This window comes from Myxine glutinosa, chromosome 5, assembly GCF_964187855.1.
Source record: "Myxine glutinosa chromosome 5, kmMyxGlut1.1, whole genome shotgun sequence".
In the NCBI taxonomy this organism is placed as follows: domain Eukaryota; kingdom Metazoa; phylum Chordata; class Myxini; order Myxiniformes; family Myxinidae; genus Myxine; species Myxine glutinosa.
Window position 1 is genome coordinate 211,717,241 of NC_136265.1, and position 20,965 is coordinate 211,738,205.

At 47.1% G+C, this 20,965-nt stretch overlaps 1 protein-coding gene across 4 annotated transcripts in view; it reads left to right on the forward strand.

Moving 5' to 3' along the window:
* Positions 1 to 1,002: 1,002 nt before the first annotated feature.
* Positions 1,003 to 20,965, forward strand: part of LOC137426430 (AP-4 complex subunit sigma-1-like) — a 41,057-nt gene continuing 21,094 nt past the window's right edge. For all 4 annotated transcript variants that reach the window (XR_013623692.1, XM_078779447.1, XM_068114966.2 and 1 more), the window contains exons 1-3: positions 1,003 to 1,252; positions 7,040 to 7,126; positions 13,492 to 13,560. Coding sequence is in view for 3 of the 4 variants with exons in the window: in XM_078779447.1 (XP_078635573.1) it covers positions 1,115 to 1,252; positions 7,040 to 7,126; positions 13,492 to 13,560 (294 nt within the window). In the remaining variant the exon portion in view is untranslated. The remainder of the gene's footprint in view (positions 1,253 to 7,039; positions 7,127 to 13,491; positions 13,561 to 20,965) is intronic.

Genomic DNA, 20,965 nt, shown 5'->3' on the forward strand with positions numbered 1-20,965 from the left:
TAGTGACAATTTTCATCATACCTGAAAGGCTACTGCCTGACGCCTTCTTGTTACTTTCAAAAATCGAAGATTTTCCAAGTATATTGGTTGGTCTTGTGCGATATTCAGTCTGTTTGTTTTGTCTGTTTGTCTTTTTGTCTGTCTGTCTGTATGTCAATCACCTACAGGTCACAATTTTAAACCAATCTTTACGAAAATTCACCAAATGGTAGAGTAGGCCATAAGGAAGAAGCCTATTGATTTTGAGGTCAAAAGGTCAACATAGGCCAAAGGTCAATAAACTTGTCAATTTTTTTTAATCCTCAATTTTCATCCAATTAACTTGAAATTTGAAGAACATTTGCATATCAGGTCATTTGATTTAACCACCAATTATTATTGAGGCCAACATTGGCCAAAGGTCAACAAATTAAGTGGAATTTTTTAAATTTTCATCCCAATGACTTGGCTGTAAAGGGTGTTTTTGATTAATTGATTATTCGATTAATTATTTAATTATTCGATTAATTACTGAATTTTCAAAAAAGTTACAGATTCGGATGAAACAGTGGTGGTTTAGGTATTCTATTAGCCAACTGATTAAGAAATTAATTATTTTTCGATTATTATTTATTTATTTTAATTACACAATTAATCAATCAATTATTATTTATTGATTCTCTACATTTTCGTCATACCTGACAGGCGACCTACCTCGGTCTAAACTCTGTTTACATCGGATAGGGTATCAGTATCAGTGTCACTCTGCAGAGCCTTGCGAGCGGTGTAAGGCACCCACATGTTGGAACACCTCTTTATACAACGCCATTTGGATCACTGTACGAGAGACATTTTTCCACTGTACGATGACTTGGTTTATATGCCTACTGTACCATAAGCACCCTTGGACCTCGACTTGCAAAATAGGTTTTAAAATTCGTCAAATAAATGGCTCAAACGATACAAAACCTGCCGGAACCTGCGTTTATTTAGCGCGTGGCGTATATAGAGCCTAACAGCCATGCTCAATAGATGAGGAGGAGGAAGAAGAAGAAGAAGAAGTATATAATTACGTGAGGGTTGATGTTGATTTTGTGGCCTAAATTCCATTTCAGTAGCGCTCGATTTTATTAATATGATGAAGTTTTGGTTTGTAGTAAATCGACAAGGACAGACGAGATTGACTCGGTATTTTGAATTTGTGGAGGAGAACAAGCGAGCGGCTTTGGAGAAAGACGTTGTCACTGTGTGCTTGGCTCGGCCTCCCAGGCAGGTAAAAAGCGTTGTTTACCTGTTCGCTGATTCGGTTATTTATTAATTTATTTAAATCACGGTTACTTTATTTTTGTAAAAGGAAACGGTTATTGTATTTGCGTAACTTTTGTCTAACGTAGAACAAGCTTGCGGAATGCTGTCATTGAAAGTACCTGTTTTTGCAGCTCTCGTTACCTTTTATTATTCTTTGCTTCCCTTTCACAACCTGAACGTTTTGTTTGATACACCAAACCAAGACAAACTAGAACGGGCACTCGGTAGAGCGCATACCTTCGCCGCAGCTACTGTTCTGTACTTGGCATGGGAGTGTAGGGAACAGAACAGTGAACAGTTTGGTGCTGATTTCATGCAAATCGGATAAGAATTGACCGAGTTATGACAAAAAACGCACATTTTGCAAGGTCGTGACCCCCCCTGACCTTTGACCCCCAACCGCTAACAAGGGTAATGTCTTCACTGGGTCATGTCGTATATCACAAGATCGGGCATTGAATTCTGAACATTTTGGCATTAGTTGCATGCCAATTGGATAAAAATTGACCGCGCTATGGTAAAAATACGATTTTGACCTTTTCGTGACCTTGACCTTGACCTTTGACCCGATTGCTCCCAAAATCTAATCAAATGTGTCCCGTATAATAACCAATCATCCCACCAAATTTCATGCAATTCGGTTGAATACTTTTTGAGTTATGCGAATAACATACACACACACACACACACACACAGACATACAAATAAATACACAGCGATCAAAACATAACCTTCCGCTTTTGCGAAGGTAACAAGTGAATCCTCTTGGATTGCGCTGAGGTTCGGGCATGGAATTTCGAGCCTCGATCTTGTATACAAAAATAATAATAATAATAATAAGAACCTTGGGCCGAATCTCGCGCTTCACCAGTGCGCGTGCGCGAATTAACGTCACGTCGGCAGCGAGAAGGGGTTCCCCAACACGAACCAATCAGGAACTGCCACGTCACACTTATATGATCTCAGAATTCCTGTGACAGGAATTCGCGTTACACTGGCTGGAAGTCATTCGCTAGAGGCGCTTCCTCAGCGCTAATAATCTCTTCATTCCTCACTTACGTTTCAACACTGCTCCTCTTCCACCCTGCAGCTCTTCCACCCTGCAGCTCTTCCACCCTGCAGCTCTTCCACCCTGCAGCTCTTCCACCCTGCAGCTCTTCCACCCTGCAAATCTCCCACCCTGCAGCTCTTCCACCCTGCAGCTCTTCCACCCTGCAGCTCTTCCACCCTGCAAATCTTCCACCCTGCAAATCTCCCACCCTGCAAATCTTCCACCCTGCAAATCTTCCACCCTGCAGCTCTTCCACCCTGCAGCTCTTCCACCCTGCAGCTCTTCCACCCTGCAGCTCTTCCACCCTGCAAATCTTCCACCCTGCAAATCTTCCACCCTGCAAATCTCCCACCCTGCAAATCTCCCACCCTGCAAATCTTCCACCCTGCAGCTCTTCCACCCTGCAGCTCTTCCACCCTGCAGCTCTTCCACCCTGCAGCTCTTCCACCCTGCAAATCTTCCACCCTGCAAATCTCCCACCCTTTTTTTTTTTTTTTTTTTTTGTATACAAGATCGAGGCTCGTGAAAGAGCGAACATTAATCACACAGAAAGTCAAACCGACACATAAAACATATAACATCGGGAGCGGTAGACAAGATGGGGAGAGAGGGGGAAGGACACAAACACAACATTTGAGAGCAGGGACCGAGAGACATGGAGACATCGAGAGATCTGACAGAGCGCGAGGGCTTTGGGGGGGGGGGGGGGGGCATGGGAAGGGGGCGGTGGGAGAGGTATAAAACATATGGACACTGCCAGGACTTCCAGGAAAGAAGTTGGAATTTCAAACAAGGTGGATCTGGGGTGAATTAGCGGGGGTAGAAAAGATCAAGGTTTTGGATGGGGGAAGATAAGAGATGGTGGTGAACAGCTGTTTTAAAGACCTGGAGGGAGGAGTGGGATTGAAGGGAGTGAGGGAGTTTGTTCCAGAGGCGGGAGAAAAGAGGAATGAAAGAGTGAAGGTGAGCAGAGAGCCGAGATTTCGGCAGTTTAACCATCAGAGGGTTGCTGGCAGATCTTGTGCGACCTGTAGGAATATTTGGGGGACAGAGCACAGAGAGAGCTGGGGGTGCAAGGCCGGAGAGGAGTCGGTAGAAGACAGAAAGACCACCTACCTGCCTGCGGTGAGTGAGTGAAAGGCCCTCAAAGATAGCTTCATCGCGGGAGATTCCAATAATTCTGAAAGCTTTGGTTTCAACAGCGTGAAGCCGAGCTAGGTGTGAGGCAGGAGCACCGGCCCATAGGGGAGAACAGTATTCCATTGAGCTGCGGATGAAAGCCTTGTATGTGGTGAGGAGCTTAGGTGTGCCGAGGAAGGACTTCGCACGACGGAGGATGCCCAGTCGGCGACTGGCTTTGGAGGCCAGCTTGGAAATGTGGTTTTCCCAAGAAAGATCATGGCAGATAGTGAGACCCAAAATCTTGAGCGACAGAACTTCTTGGAGAGGATTGTTGAGAAAGTAGATGGGAGGGTTGTCCAGTCGATCTTTTCGGAGAGACATAGTAAGAGTGTGAGATTTGTCAGGATTGAAAGACATGTTCCACTTGTTTGACCAGTCTGTGATTTTGTCCAGGTCTTCAGAGAGTGAGGAGGCAGCAGACTGCCGATCTGAGGGAAGAGGAATGGAGCGGCAGAGAGTGGAGTCATCAGCAAAGAGATAGAGAGGATTTTCGAGAGAGTCAGAGAGATCATTGATGAAGACCAGAAAAAGCACGGGGCCCAGAACACTGCCTTGGGGAACTCCAGCCTGAACAGGAAGAGGAGATGAGAGAAACCCATTCAGGGCCACACGTTGACGACGACTAGAGAGGAAGTCCGCCAGCCATGCGTGGAGATTTCCATGGATACCAAAGGAGGAGAATTTGGTGAGCAGAGCGGGGTGCCAGACCGTGTCGAAGGCACGTGATATGTCGAGGGAGACAGCTCTAATTTCCTGTTTGGCATTGAGGACCTCCATCCATTGTTGAGACAGCAGAAGCAGCATGTCCAGAGTAGAGTGACCTGGTCTGAAACCAAATTGATGATCAGAGATCAAGCCATTGGAGAAGAGGAAAGATTTCATATCCGAAGCAATGATGGATTCCATGACTTTGCTGATAATTGGGAGAAGGCTGATTGGTCTGTAGTTGCTAGGATCTGTTTTTGCACCTTTTTTGTGCAAAGCGGTGATGTTGGCTGATTTCCAAGCAGATGGCAGTTGACCTTGAGCAAAAGAGAGGGTGAAGAGAACAGAGAGAGGGTGAGATAGAGCAGCAGAGCAGGATTTTAGGACCCGTGGGCTGATGCCGTCGGGTCCAGTTGCAGAATCAGAGTCGAGGGTTGACAGAAACTTTTCCACCTTGTCAGGAGGAAAGGACACGGAGTCCAGGAGCAGCAGGGTACGACTGGGTATGGTGGGTACAGAGAGGGATGGGTTTGGGACACAAGATTTAGAGGCAAACACAGAGTTGAGGCATTCAGCTTTTTCATGTGCGGAGTCAGCTGTGTAGCCGTTTGAGGTAAGGGAGGGGATGGAGGGGGAACAAACACCAGAAACGGATTTGACCAGACGCCACCAGGATTTGGAAGAGGGAGACAGATAAGAGAGTTCGGTCTTGAGAACGGAGAGATATTGTTTCCTGGCTCTCCTGAGGGTGGACACACACTTGTTTCGGGCTTTGTGAAAGGAAATGAGATTTCCTTCCGTTGGATTTGCTTTCCAGGAGACGAAGGCAAGTTGTTTCTGGGCAACAGCCTCACCACAAGATTCCGTGTACCATGGACGGGAGGAAGGGTATGACAACTGAAGACGAGATGGGATAAATCTGTGCATGAGAGAGAGCAATTTACTTTGGAAGAATTCCCAGGATGAGTTGATGTCAGAGGTGGTAGAGATGGGAGACCAGTCCAGATGATTGATGGCTGCTTGAAGACCGTGCCAGTTGGCCTGAGTGAAATGCCAGACTCGTCGACGCTGAGCAGGCTCCCTGAGGATGGTCAGAGAGATGTCCACTTTAACAAGGACATGATCAGATGATCCGATCAGAGCAGAAGAAGAGCAGCAGACATTTTCAGGGAAGTTAGTCATAACCAAGTCCAGAAGAGAAGATGTTCCGTTGACTGAGATCCGGGTCGGGAAATTGACAGATTGTGTCAGTCCCAGTGAGTCGCAGAAGTCCTTTGCTGAAGAGCCATGGCTGGTGAGAGAGGTACCCACACCCAGCCAACTGGCATGGTGACAATTGAAATCACCACATATGAGGAAGAGAGAGTTGGGATGAGTAGATAGAAGTTGGTCCATATCATCAGACAGCGAGATGTAGATGGAGTCATCACTGTTTGGTGGACGGTACAACACACATATGAACAAGAGGTGGGAGCGAAGGGGAAGCCGTAGCCAGAGGTATTCCTGGGGGTGAGGTGGAGAGAGTGCAGTGCAGGGCGAGTGAGGAAGAGAGTTTTTGATAAAGATAGCAACCCCGCCTCCAGGACGAGGCTCAGGTCTATCATACCGGAGGAGGGAGTAGCCCGGGAGAGATACTATGGAATCAGAGACATCATAAAGGAGGAAAGTTTCTGTTAAGCAGATCACGTCTGGTTTGACAGAAGCAACCTGTATGGAGAGATCAGTTAAGTTAAGAGATCACCCTGCAAATCTTCCACCCTGCAAATCTTCCACCCTGCAAATCTTCCACCCTGCAGTTCTTCCACCCTGCAAATCTTCCACCCTGCAGCTCTTCCACCCTGCAAATCTTCCACCCTGCAAATCTTCCACCCTGCAAATCTCCCACCCTGCAAATCTCCCACCCTGCAAATCTCCCACCCTGCAAATCTCCCACCCTGCAAATCTTCCACCCTGCAGCTCTTCCACCCTGCAGCTCTTCCACCCTGCAGCTCTTCCACCCTGCAGCTCTTCCACCCTGCAGCTCTTCCACCCTGCAAATCTTCCACCCTGCAAATCTCCCACCCTGCAAATCTTCCACCCTGCAAATCTTCCACCCTGCAAACCTTCCACCCTGCAGTTCTTCCACCCTGCAAATCTTCCACCCTGCAGCTCTTCCACCCTGCAGCTCTTCCACCCTGCAGCTCTTCCACCCTGCAGCTCTTCCACCCTGCAGCTCTTCCACCCTGCAGCTCTTCCACCCTGCAGCTCTTCCACCCTGCAAATCTTCCACCCTGCAAATCTTCCACCCTGCAAATCTTCCACCCTGCAAATCTTTCATCCTGCAAATCTTTCATCCTGCAAATCTTTCATCCTGCAAATCTTTCATCCTGCAAATCTTCCACCCTGCAGCTCTGATGGAAATACCAATATTTGCTGCGATGGCTAATCTATGGGGGAAGAAAAAAAAATGGATTTTTGGGAGAACCTGCTCTCCGTGCAGGGATAACCACGTCGCGTGTTTGCATTTGCAGTTTTCACACATGTATCTATGTACCCATAAAAAAACAAAAAACAAATAAAAACACTTTTTTGGGGCCCACAAACACTCCCGGGAGTTGCCCGAATCCACCGTAGTGAATATATTAGCCAATTTTTTTTTCGATATCCTCTCCACCTCTTTTCTCCTTCCTTTCCATGCCTAATTTTCTGATTTAATGTGTTAAATTGCTCCTTGTGTTTATTATTATTTTTGGCCAATTATGATGCCTGCCTGTTTTTCGTGCAATTTTTGGTGGGACCGTGAAATGATTTTGTTTTTCACATCTTCTCTTTCAGTGTTCGTTTGTGGAATACAAAGATTTTCGTCTAATTTTTCGCTGCTACGCCTCTGTTGTTTGCATTGTTGGCATCGATGAAGACGAGGTCTGACCACACACAGGACTAACATTTGTTGCAATATTCACGTCGGGCTTCTTCAGTTTGTTATCAGTCACATGTTTTCGGCCTGCTCTCTCAATGGGATGAATCACTTTAAAATTCTAGTATCCAGTATCTTCAACAAGATATAAAACCAACTTGTCTGTGATGACAGTGATAGTCCCATAGACTCAGTTTATCATGGGAGATTGAAATTAACTTGAATGCCTTTGTTTCCATGGCAACAATCTGAGCAAAGTATGAGGCAGGGGCACCAGCCCAGAGTGGAGAGTAGTAGCCCATCATGCTGCGGATGAAGGATTTATAGGTGGATAAGAGTTCAGGTGTGCCAAGGATGGATGGCAGAGGATGCCCAGTCAGCAGCTGGCTTTGGAGACCAACTTGTAAATGTGGCTTACCCAAGAAGGATCATGGCTGATAGTGAGACCCAGGAGTTTGAGTGATTGAACTTCTTCAATAGGATTATTTATGAAGTATAACGGAGGTTTTTTGCCAGACGATCCTTGGAGAAAGAGAAATATTTATCAGGATTGAAAGATCCTGGTGTTGGGCTAGCGGCTAGGGTGCCGGCTTAGGATCCTAGGATCCTGGGTTCGAATCCCGGTCGATCGCTGAATTAACGCCAGGGGGGTTGACTCAGCCTGTCATCCTTCCGAGGTCGGCTAATTGAGTACCAGTTCACTGGTAATTCCCTGTTTGTCGTTAAAGGCGGCAAAAAGGGTTGGCGTCAGGAAGGGCATCCGGCCGTAAAACATTGCTTCAAATAGGGGACCGAAAAACAACAACAACCATGGTTCCCGAAAAAGGCCAACCCCCGCTTTGCGGGGAAAAATGGCCTCTAAAGGTGGTTTTTTTTATTTTTATTGAAAGACCTATTCCAAGTGTTTGACCAGCTTATGATTCTATCAAGGTCTGAAGAGAGGGAAGAGGCTTCTGCCTGCCTATCTGAAGAATGGGGCATGTTGTGACAAAGGGTGAAGTCATCAGTAAATAGATAGAAGATTATTTTGTTACAATTCTGAGTTATTCAGTTTCATTTTTGGAAACAAATTTGGCCAAAAATTTCTGAAATCCAGTTTTCCTTTCACCAAATGGGAATTGATGCTTTCAGTTGTATGTTGTACGTTGATGTTTCAGTTGTAATTAAAGGAAGATGGAAAAGATATATGGAAATGCTGTTGAATACAGAGAATGAATGGGATGGCAACATAGAGAGTAACCCAGTTTTAGCACTAGCAGAGAAGATAACTGAGAAGGAAGTTGAGGAAGCGATAAAAGCAATAAAATAAAATAAAAACACCTTTAGAGGCCATTTTTCCCCGCAAGCGGGGGTTGGCCTTTTTCGGGAACCGTGGTTGTTGTTGTTTTTCGGTCCCCTTTTTGAAGCAATGTTTTACGGCCGGATGCCCTTCCTGACGCCAACCCTTTTTGCCGCCTTTAACGACAAACAGGGAATTACCAGTGAACTGGTCCTCAATTAGCCGACCTCCGAAGGATGACAGGCTGAGTCAACCCCCCTGGCGTTAATTCAGCGATCGACCGGGATTCAAACCCAGGATCCTAGGATCCTAAGCCGGCACCCTAGCCGCTAGCCCAACACCAGGGTTTGGGAACCAAGCGATAAAAGCAATGAAGAGTAGAAAAGCGGGAGGGCTGACGGGAGTTGTGGGAGATATGTTGAAGGCAGCAGGAAGTTGGGGTGTGAAGAGAATGACAGAGATCTGTAATCTGGTGGTGAAAGAAGGCCGCATTCCAGTGGATTGGGAACTGAGTACCCTCGTCCCTCTATACAAGGGGAAAGATGACCCTCTGGAGTGTGGCTCGTACCGAGCGATAAAGTTATTGGAGCATGGAATGAAGGTATTTGGAAAGGGTGTTGGAGAGGAGGATAAGGAAGAAGGTGAAGATCGTCGAAATGCAGTTTGGATTTATGCCAGGAAGAGGAACGACAGATGCGCTCTTTATTGTGAGGCAGTTGCAGGAGAAGTACATGGAGAGGAGGAGGAAGAAGTTGTTTCTTGGGTTTGTTGATCTGGAGAAAGCATTCGATAGGGTTCCACGCAAAGTATTGACATGGGCATTGAGGAAGTTAGGAGTGGAGGAATGGTTGATCAGAGTAGTGATGGCAATGTACAAAAGAGCGCGCACAGCTGTAAGGGCGAAGGACGGGAACAGTGGTGAGTTTGAGGTGAAGGAGGGAATGCATCAGGGGTCGGTACTAAGTCCACTACTATTTGTAGCTGTGATGGAGGTGCTGGCTCAGAACGTAAAGGAGGGTTTACCGTGGGAGTTGTTGAATGCAGATGATCTGGTGTTGATTGCAGAAAGTATGGATGGACTGAAAGAAAATATGAACAAGTGGAAGGAATGTATGGAGACAAAAGGTCTGAACGTGAATATCAGAAAGACGAAGGTGATGGCAAGTGGTAAAGCATGTGGTGAGGTGGAAAGAACTGGGAAGTGGCCATGTGCTGTATGCAGGAAGGGTGTCGGAGTGAACTCCATTCAATGTACAATGTGCGCTGAGTGGGTTCATCAAAAATGTAGTGGTCTGAGAGGGTCATGAACCAGTGTGGCAGCTACATTCAAATGTAAGGTGTGCACAGAGGGAGCTGCAGATGGAGGAAATGTTGAGTTGGATCTTGGAGACGGCGTGAAGCTGGAAGGTGTGAAAACATTTTGCTACCTCGGAGACATGCTGAATGGAGAAGGTGGATCAGACTCGGCAACGGTTGCTCGAGTGAGCTGTGCATGGAAGAAGTTTGGGGAACTGAGTGGCGTGCTGATGATGAGGGGAGTGTCGTTGAAGCTGAAGGGAAAGGTGTATGCTGCATGTGTGAGAAGTGTTGTGATTTATGGGAGCGAGCCATGGGTAATGAACGTAGAGCAGCAACGAAGGCTGGAAAGGGTGGAAATGCGAATGGTTCGGTGGATGTGCGGAGTATCGTTGAGAGAGAGGAAGACAAATGATGAATTGCGAAAGATGATGGGAATAGAGCCTGTGATTGATGCTGTGAAGAGGAACAGGTTGAGATGGTTTGGTCATGTGTTGAGGAAGGATGAAAGTGACTGGTTGAGAAGAGTGATGGAAATGAATATAGAAGGCAGTAGAGGACGGGGAAGACCGAGAAAGACTTGGCTAAAGATGGTGGAAGAAGAAATGCGGGCAAGGAGGTTAACAAGGAGAGATGCAGAAAATAGGGCAAAATGGAGAAGATTGTCATGGGGACCGCAAGGCTAACCCCCCCTCTAGCAGGGAAAATGGCCTTTAAAATGCATGTTGTGTTGTGTTGTAGTTGTACGAATTCATAAATCTGCTAACAGTGAATTGCAGTCATATAAATGTGGCATTATAAGAACATTAACCGAGTTTTAGTATTCCTTTGAGTTAAGCATTAGAGGATTTGTGTAATAATATCCAGATGGAAAGAAATAGATTTTCAGCTGTTTTATAATACCGTATCGAATATACAAAGAAGAATGTTTGTTTGTTCGTTTATGCATTTGGACCCAAAGGAAGCAGTGAAACCTAACTTTGCATGGCCTCCTCTTTCATCCAGAGAAATGTCGAGCACTATATTCTGATTTAAAAAGATTGATCCCAGATAAAACTAGATTATTGGCCTTTAAGCCTTGATCGGGTGTTGTGCTTGTACACTGCCTGGGTTTTTCTCTGGGAGCGATCAAGTAATATGTATTGTGAAGATCTTATGTTGAGGTTTTTGTCATTTGTTGTCATCAACACAAATTTAATTGTTATAGTGTTTATACGTGTGCCTGTTGTGAAAAAGATTTCTTGACAGGTTTATTATAACACCTTCGTGGTCAGGCCTCGAGTGAGTATGTTGTTTATGCACTTCCTGGCTTTTTCCTGGGAGCGATCTATTAATATGTTTTATGAAGATCGTATGTTGAAGTTGTGATTTTTATTTTATTTTATTTTTTTAAATAAAATTAACAAAAAGAAGGGAAAGTGGTCCAATAGCATTTTGGAACGCCCACGATCAGTAATTCGTATGAAACCATAAAGCCAACATTCCCCAATTTATCATGCTGGAAATATTTAAAATACATATTTCATTGAATTGCTCAGGCAATGCCAGGTACTTCAGCTAGTATGGAATAAAGGAAAATTTTGGAAATAAAGGGACTACTAAATTTGAAGTAAGTGGAAGCAGAGGTCAGGTGCCAATCCAAAGTTTCACTGTTTGGGCGTTGAGGCCTTTTAACGCCTATTTCTAATGTTGACATGAGAATTAAGTTGGTAGTGGAATTGTCTTGACAAAAGAATACACAAGACACCCCTTGGTGCTGTCATAAATAAACCTGGTTTTCCTTGTTGTGAAGGTGTTCTTTAGAAATAAACTACTGTGAGTGGGGATGTATTTTAGGATAGTAGCACAAGAAAATTAGTAAGAGTAGGCCATTGGAAACTGCGCTGCAGCCTCCTGATTGTGTCCAGTAAGTGGTATATGTGTACTGTACTGTTTCCATAGTGTTGGCATCTGGTTGTTTCCCTAAACCTGCTGAGTAACACAGTGCTGGCTGGTTTTGCTATGTTAAAGAGAAGAAGAAAAAAGATATTTAGACTTTCATATGCATTTTAAAAAATGAATTGCAAAGCAGGTCCTTGATTTTTTTTCTCCCCGCCCCCACTCCCCTTCCCAGAGAAAACTTTTGACCCATTAGATTTATAATTGGAATCCTGTCGGCTTAAAAATTGCAGATCCGACTGTGCAGCAGATTTCAGCATTTTTTCTTTTTTGTGCTGAAACTTAATTGATCCAAATTTTAAGTGGTAGAAAGATAAAGCGAGCCAGATAAGTGAGTTTTTGCGGATGTTTTCTCAACAAATATAAAGCTTGTAAAAACTGGAACGGCACCTGGAGAGCACAGTCTCGCCTTGCGTGTTCATGCTGAACAAAAATACTATCGTTAACTGAGCACGCTACTATTATGGGCCACTGCTATTGTGGCCCGTATACCCGTATCAACTATTATGTCAGTTTCTTGGCATTGGTTATGAACGTCATAAATATAATTCTTCACTCACATCTTCTTCTTCACTCACTTCACGCTAACCCCCGCTCTAGCAGGGAAAATGGCCTTAAAATGCATGTTGTTGTTGTGTTGTGTACTCACATCGGGTCATAGATCAGATATATGACGTTTCCGATTTTTCGGATAAAGATTTGAATTCAACCAATTTTGGCTGTAATATCACTTCACTGATGACATCATCGTCGTCACCCTATGTATCCCATGGGGAGTTGATGACATTAGAAAATGTCCAATTTTTTCCCTTTAATCCAATATGGAATTTTTTATTTTTTATTTTCCTTTAATCCATACCATGTGACCTATGATGTCAGAGTTAGCAATAAAATATTCTCCATGGGGAGTCCCTCCTATGTTTAAAGTTTTCATATGATGCTGTTTTTGTATTATACAATATGGAGATTTTTGTAACAAATCTATTTTAGATTTTAACAAGTGTACAGAATCTAGATATATGTTATAGACTGGCTATTCTTTTGTACGTGCATCTTGTCCTCCAATACTCATTCATTGTGTGACACCCCCTACTCTGATATGTCTTTTATTTAATTTTTTTTGCTATGCTCCTTCATTCAGTTACTTGACTCCCTCTACTGGATTGTAAACACATGCGCACATTTCTTTCTTTACCAATGTGCAGGTACTTTTCAAAAGTGTAGAGAGACCCTGTGTCCTTGGCTTCAATGGGTTATATTACGACATTAACTTATTGCTACCGCCCACCGATGTTGGACAGAGGTTATGTTTTTCACCTCTGTCTGTTTGTCTTTGTGTGCAGGATATCTCAAAACGTTGTGGACGGATTCGGACGATACTTGGTGGACACGTTGGTTGTGTCACAAAGACGAATTGATTCAATTTTGGTGAAGATCCGAATTCGGATCCAGAAACTATAATTTTTTAAGTGATAGGACTAAAAACGATATCTAGCACGATATCTCAAAAAGTTTATGGATGGATTCGGACGAAACTTGGTGGACAGATTGGGTGTGTGACAAGGAGGAATTGATTTGATTTTGGTGAAGATCCGAAACTGGATCCGGCCTATCAGTGATATACAAATTGTAAACTAATCGGCCTGGTGGAGGTGTGCGCTCTACCGAGTGTTGTTCTAGTTGGTCATATCATGACAGGCGGCTCACAGTTGGTGTAATTGCAGAAGTGTTAATGTTTTAGCACTTTAACAATGACAACTATTGAGTTAACCAATTCTTCAGATGTCATTGATTTGCATGTATTAATTATTTGTAATGCAAACTTTTCTTTACTTCTGATGCATTTTTGTTTTTCAGAATGAACTGGCAATTTATGAACTGATTCAAAACTTTGTTGAAACGCTGGACAAGTACTTCAACCGTGTGGTGAGTGCTTTGATGTTGTGGCATTGCCTTGTTTGTTATGATACTGTTATGAATTTGGTAATGCAACATCTAGAGCTAGGTAGATCTGAATAGGTAGGTATTCGGCTGTCGTGACAGGGACTCTACATGTAATAAGTTATTGATGTTCAGGCGGTTGTCGGGGTAAGATGTATGAGTGTGGATCTACCTGGAGGTCCGAGTGTTAAATAGTGAGGGATTAAAGGTAACGCCCCTGTGAGTATCACCTAGTAATCAAACCTTTGTCCTTTATGGCACTGCAAACCACATAAACATTAGTTAGGTCCTTAGCGCAACATTAAATAATCCCCTTTCCCTGACAAGGACTTCGTATTAAATTGACAGGAAACCAGGTCAAAAACACCGCCACGGCTGGCCGCCACCGTGTACACCTCCAAAGGCCTACAAACCTGGCCGGCACGTGTTATGCCAGGACCGCAGGGTCGCGTAACGGGGGAGATGTCAGGAGTCGCGGGAGGCTTTGATTGGCTGAGGAGTGCGCAATGTGACGTCATCGGCCACCAATATAGGCGACGGTCGGACGCCATTTCAGTTGTTGAGTTGAGTTCGTGGCAGGCACTGGGAGACGCAGGCAGGCACCAGAGAGTTGAGCGGTGGTGGAGAGTTGGAGAGGACACGCCATTCCAGTCGCAGTTCGAGTGCAGTTCGGGTTGTAGGGAGTCGCAGGAGACACACGAGAGCACACCCAGTTGGCACTGAGCAGTTCGTTGGCACTTGGCTGCCAGCACTCCCGCGTCGAGTCGAGTGGAGTTGAAAGGAGTCCTTCCTGTCCCTGGTCAAGTGGAGCCGCTGGCCTGCGTCGGACGCGTGGTGCTTGGAGCGAGGGGCCTCGTGGTGTGCGATCGGGCCGGAAGGAGCGGTGCTGGACACCAACAATACAAGACGACAAAGACAGATAAGCCCGATCTCCGCGTATATTTTGAACGACGGGACGTGTTATTTTCGTGATTAATCTCCCTCGTTTGTGTTTGCTGTCAGTCGTGTGGGGACGTCCCGATTTAGGTTTATTAGAATTATTAGATTTACCGGCGGGCTTTTTCACTGGCTTTACTTTTCCTAATAAACCCTTATATTACTTTTTGTACATAATATCTGAACGCAGTTTTCCTGGGTGTTTGATTTTAATAGATAAGGTTGCGGAGCCTTCGCTGCGCCCCGCCATTCCGCGCGTTGGTGTTGAACTTGAGTCCGCCATTGAGTGTTCGCCTCGGGAGTTAAAGTCTCGCAAATCGGTCATCCGTAACTGTGGTGTTAATCACGGTTACGCGACAAGTGGTGTCAGGAGTGTAGGATTTGAACCCGTCGGACAAATTTTTTGTCCGCGGCGAGACATCGACACGGTCGGACAAATTTTTTTGTCCGCGGGGAGACATCGACACGGTCGGGCGTACATTGCGCCCGACGTTCGAACGCAAAATTTTTATAGTCGAGGCGGAGAAATTTAATAATCAATCGGGCAAACGGAGCGCGATATCGCGTCTTCGTCAAATTTAAATTGTTTCAGGAATTATTAAAATAAATACGCGCGCGGGAAACAATCTTCCGGAAAGCGGATGTCGGAAATTGATGAGATGGAAGTACGCAGCGAGGCCTCCGTCAGCGTCGGGAGTGAGCCGGAAATAGGGGAATTAGATGCAGAGGTGAGCCTTGGAACCTCCCTCGTCCCGAGCACCAACTTATCCCCCTCCCCCACCGGGGAGTCGGGAGCAGTAGGAACGGCCCCGACAACCGACCAGATGTTGGGTCAATTGCTTCGAAAAATTGACGGGCTGGAAAATAAAATGAGTAAGGAATGTAGGGAAGGAATGAAGGGAATGAGTGATCGATTGGAGGAACAAATGGGACAAATGAAAAGTGGGTTGGGAAATAAAATTGATGGGTTAAAAGGGGAACTGAATGCCCAGAGTGATAAAATTGAAGGATTAAAGGAGGGATTGAAAGAACAAATCAAAGGGATGGTCAGCAAAATCGATGGATTGGAGGGAAAAATGGAGGTGATGAATGAACAAATGAATGAACAAGGGAATGAAATAAAGGAAAGGAATGAACAATTGGAAGGAAAAATTGGGGAAATGGCACAGCAGCTGGGGGAACGAATTGATGGCATAGAAGGGAGAGTGCAAAACCAAATTACGGACAGACTGGGGAAATTTGAGGGTAAAGTAGAAACTCAAATGGGGGCACAGGAGAAGCCAAAGGTGGCAAAAATTGAATCGGAACGGGGGGAAGCTAGATTGGGAACAGGAGAGAGTACGGCCCATGCAGATGTGCACGGGGCTCAGGAGCCGGGAATGGCAAAATTGGGAATTGCACAGGGAATGGCAATTGAAGTAAATGGGGAGACCGCAGGTCCACAGGTGGATGGGGAATGTCCACAGGTGGATGGGGAATGTCCACAGGTGGATGGGGAATGTGTACAGGTAGAGGGGGAATGCCTGCAGGTAAACGTGGAGAGTCCACAGGTGAGCGGGGAAGGAAATTTGGAATGTGAGAGTTGTAATGGGGAATGTTTCCCACATTCTGGCCTGGTTGTTTATCGGGACCGTGTGGATGTCACAACACCCCAACCGGGGGATGAATTTGGAATTGTGCAGCACCAGGGCGGTGGTGCGGAGCAAGAGGGGGTAGAGTTTTTGGGGGTCCATGCGATAGAGCCGGACCGGGTATTTATTGGGGATATTGATCAAAGCCTGGCGGGGCCAGGAATGATTTCTAATGATGAGGATGATTTGATCCAGCGGCTGGAGACCTGTGACAGTCCCATGGAGGTAGAGCTTGTTCAGGCCCAAAGGAGTCTGGGGGAAGAGGTGAGTTGGTCCGAGGAGGTGGTTGGAATGACCGAGGGGACGCTCACTGTACACTGCTATTTGGAAACAGAGGCTCCAAAATTGGACAACCAGTTGGGGGAGTGTGTTGGCTCCGGGCTGGATTTGGATCTTGGAGGATCGGGAGATAGAGCTTCTGGAGATTTGGTCCCTGTAGGGAATTTGGATCAACTGCAGGGAGGGGCAGAACAACCGGTGGTAGAGGTTGTTCCCTGCAGCTGCGGAATGGCAGTGGGAATGAAAATTTGTAAAATAAAATTACAATGGGAAATTGATTTGGAGCAGCCATGGTTTGGATTGGTCCCCGGGCTGCGGGATCTGGATATGGAGAGGTCATGGGTGATGGCCTCGGGCAAAAGTTGCCCCTTTCAAAATTTGGGTATGCCAGCCAGCTGGGGGGCTGTGATGGCGAGATTTGGACGTGGGGTCCAGCCTTGGGTGTCGAGGTACGACCTGGGTCCCACGGGGGTCTGGTGGAGTGTGGCGTCCCTTGTCCGTCGGGGCGCCGTCCGAGCTGGTGGCTCGGGCCGGCAGGGTCACCGGACCCTGGTGGGGGTTAAGACCTCCAGAGGGGTCCGAGGTGGTTTCTCAAGTCTGGGTTGGCATTTATTGAGGACCACTAGGGGGAGGTGTTGTGGGTCGCGCTTTGGTGGTGGCACTGCGGACGGCCAACTTGGGACTGATGTGGTGACCACCCGGGCATGCGGCCTGGCACTCTCCTCCAGGGACTCTGGGACAACCAGCATGTGGTGACCTGGCATGGTGGTTGGTCTATGGACGCGGGTCAAACCGAATGGACAGGGATGGAGATAGCCTGCCGGACAACCATTGGGGCATCTGTGGAACGTGATGGTGTGAGTGACCTTCCACAGATGCTCCGTTGTGATTTATGGACTCTCGGGTTGGGAAGAGAGCCATGGGGATGTGAATCGGGAGATGTGTAACGCGCCGAGCATATGGGCCATGCTCGGCTGGCATGTGTATGGCAAAGCATCCTTCTTTGGTGAGGTGAGTGAAATGTGACAAATGGTTGGCATGGGTAATCTGTGGGTTAGATGCAAATTTAAGGGTGGATTTTGAAATGCCATGGTGGACACTGTACAGTGACGCCATTATTGATCCAGGTGTGTAGACCAAAGTGTTGGAGGCTGTGATTAAATTAATAGGGTAGCAAGACACAGCTTTCAACTGGTTGCGGGGGCAACTGTGCTGATATTTGGGACGCGGGATGATGGGGATGTAGTTGTGTAGCCTGAGGGTCAACGTGGTGCTGTGCGTGTCCGAGGTGTGTGGACCATGTCTTCTGGGTGGGTCTCCTGGTGGAGCATGGCTGTTGACTGGACCTTGGTGTGGTCAAGTGTGGGTGAGCACTGGGGGGGCTGCAGTTCTGTAGTCGGACTGGGGGATGATGGGGAGGTGCAGGGGACGTGGCTGTAGGGATGCCACGCACTGCGACCGTGCCCCCCAGGGCCGAGGTTGTGTGTGCGGTAGTGTGTGTTGTGGCAGCAAGTGCTCACCACATTGGCCAGCTGGGGCTGCTGCAGCTGTGTTCCTCGCAGGGGGGCCGAAGGATGGATGGTGGGTCGCACCCTTATGGACGCTCATGGGCCATGTTGGCGTTTTGACTGCTCACCTTGTCCCGGTGACCCTTGCACGGTAGAGGTGCAGAGCTGTCATGGCCACAGGTAGTTGTGTAGTGATGATCACCGTTGGATGCGGATCCACATACCTGCCAGTGTAGTGGGGACAAAAGAGAAATTTGGAAGTATTTGGTAGGCCCAATGTGAAATTTTGGGAATTGTATGGGTGGATGGCACCTTTGAACCTGACCAACCTGCAACTACCTGCACTTGAGGTGAGTGTTTTAAGGAGTACTGTCCCAGGCTTCAGGACTTGCTTTGGAAATTGGGGACATGTAAATTGGAGTTGGGAGGCGGGTGAGAGTGATGACATGGCCGGTGAGGGGATGGAATGGGAGCCACAGTGTCTTGTGGGTGGCGTATGTTTTTGTATTGTGGTTACGTGTTTTGATGTGGTCGTGAGAGTGGAACCTGGAGAGTGTGTGATGATTATTGGAGATAATGAGGGGCGATACTTGTGCTTTTGGAAATGTGTGATGGTTTAAATGTGAACTGGGGAGGGGGATTTCACATGTGGCAGGCCATGGCAAGCCTCGTAACACCTTTTACACCATCTATGGAATTGTACTGAATTGTGCTGAGTTGTGTGGAGAATTGAATGGCAGCGGGGGAGGAAGTGTGTTTTGGGGACCATGGGTGGGGAAGGTGTGTGTGTCCGCAGGTACAGAGCAAGCTCTGAGGAGCGATGCCTGCGGGCCCCCCTCTGCGGCAATTACCCCTGGCAGCCGGTGGTAACTGGAAATTGGAGCTCGTCGGTGGAGGGTCTGGTTGGGCGCCGCGGGGTGAGGAAGTCCCCCGGTGACCCGTGTTGCTGCGCGAAAGCAGGAGGCAAAGGAGCCTGGTGTGTGTGGAGACCCTCACCGGCGAGGTAACGGCGGAAAGGGGCTGTTGGGCTGTCATGGGGCCAAGAGGTAAAGGGGGGGGGGCAATGAACTTGTAAGTCGGTTGACTTGTTTTTGGGACTGCGGGCACCACAGCCTGATGCGCCCCCACCATCTTTTTGTGCGGTACCTCCCCGCTGCCTAGTTGAGGAATGCACACACACGTGAATGACATCAATGCCATGGTCCTGCAGGGGGGTGTATTGAAGAAGAACCTTATTGATTTTTGAAATGCCTTGATGACCTATGGAATGAGAATGAGTGGTTAAGGGGTCGGTGTTGCATGAATGTGGGCGAAATCCACCGAGCCGTGTCACTCACCTGTAACATCTGGACAGGGCCCGTGGAAATTTAGTGGGATGCATTGGGGATGGCCCCGCAGGTAAGGTTGTGTCTTGTGGCATCCACCGGGGGACGCGGTCTGTAGACCGGGGTATGTACAAAGGTTAGAGTTTTGAGTTCGGAAAGATGGTTAAGTTTTGTGGTTAAGTTAGTGTTGTGTGTTGTTGTTTCCTCCCTCCACAGGAACAACGAAGAAGATGTACATACTTGCATGATGGTTAAGGGGTTCAGCATGTTAAGGAAGTGTAGGTAGGTAGTCCGACTCACTTCCCACAGCCCTTCCTGATTTATTTCGTAGGTTAATTAAGTGTGTGACAGTAAGTGTTAAGGCTGGAATGGTAGCCCTGCGGTGAACCTTGCAGGAGCTACGGTTCCAGGGGGGGGGCTGTGTTATGAATTTGGTAATGCAACATCTAGAGCTAGGTAGATCTGAATAGGTAGGTATTCGGCTGTCGTGACAGGGACTCTACATGTAATAAGTTATTGATGTTCAGGCGGTTGTCGGGGTAAGATGTATGAGTGTGGATCTACCTGGAGGTCCGAGTGTTAAATAGTGAGGGATTAAAGGTAACGCCCCTGTGAGTATCACCTAGTAATCAAACCTTTGTCCTTTATGGCACTGCAAACCACATAAACATTAGTTAGGTCCTTAGCGCAACATTAAATAATCCCCTTTCCCTGACAAGGACTTCGTATTAAATTGACAGGAAACCAGGTCAAAAACACCGCCACGGCTGGCCGCCACCGTGTACACCTCCAAAGGCCTACAAACCTGGCCGGCACGTGTTATGCCAGGACCGCAGGGTCGCGTAACGGGGGAGATGTCAGGAGTCGCGGGAGGCTTTGATTGGCTGAGGAGTGCGCAATGTGACGTCATCGGCCACCAATATAGGCGACGGTCGGACGCCATTTCAGTTGTTGAGTTGAGTTCGTGGCAGGCACTGGGAGACGCAGGCAGGCACCAGAGAGTTGAGCGGTGGTGGAGAGTTGGAGAGGACACGCCATTCCAGTCGCAGTTCGAGTGCAGTTCGGGTTGTAGGGAGTCGCAGGAGACACACGAGAGCACACCCAGTTGGCACTGAGCAGTTCGTTGGCACTTGGCTGCCAGCACTCCCGCGTCGAGTCGAGTGGAGTTGAAAGGAGTCCTTCCTGTCCCTGGTCAAGTGGAGCCGCTGGCCTGCGTCGGACGCGTGGTGCTTGGAGCGAGGGGCCTCGTGGTGTGCGATCGGGCCGGAAGGAGCGGTGCTGGACACCAACAATACAAGACGACAAAGACAGATAAGCCCGATCTCCGCGTATATTTTGAACGACGGGACGTGTTATTTTCGTGATTAATCTCCCTCGTTTGTGTTTGCTGTCAGTCGTGTGGGGACGTCCCGATTTAGGTTTATTAGAATTATTAGATTTACCGGCGGGCTTTTTCACTGGCTTTACTTTTCCTAATAAACCCTTATATTACTTTTTGTACATAATATCTGAACGCAGTTTTCCTGGGTGTTTGATTTTAATAGATAAGGTTGCGGAGCCTTCGCTGCGCCCCGCCATTCCGCGCGTTGGTGTTGAACTTGAGTCCGCCATTGAGTGTTCGCCTCGGGAGTTAAAGTCTCGCAAATCGGTCATCCGTAACTGTGGTGTTAATCACGGTTACGCGACAATACCTTCCAGTTGATTTGAAATT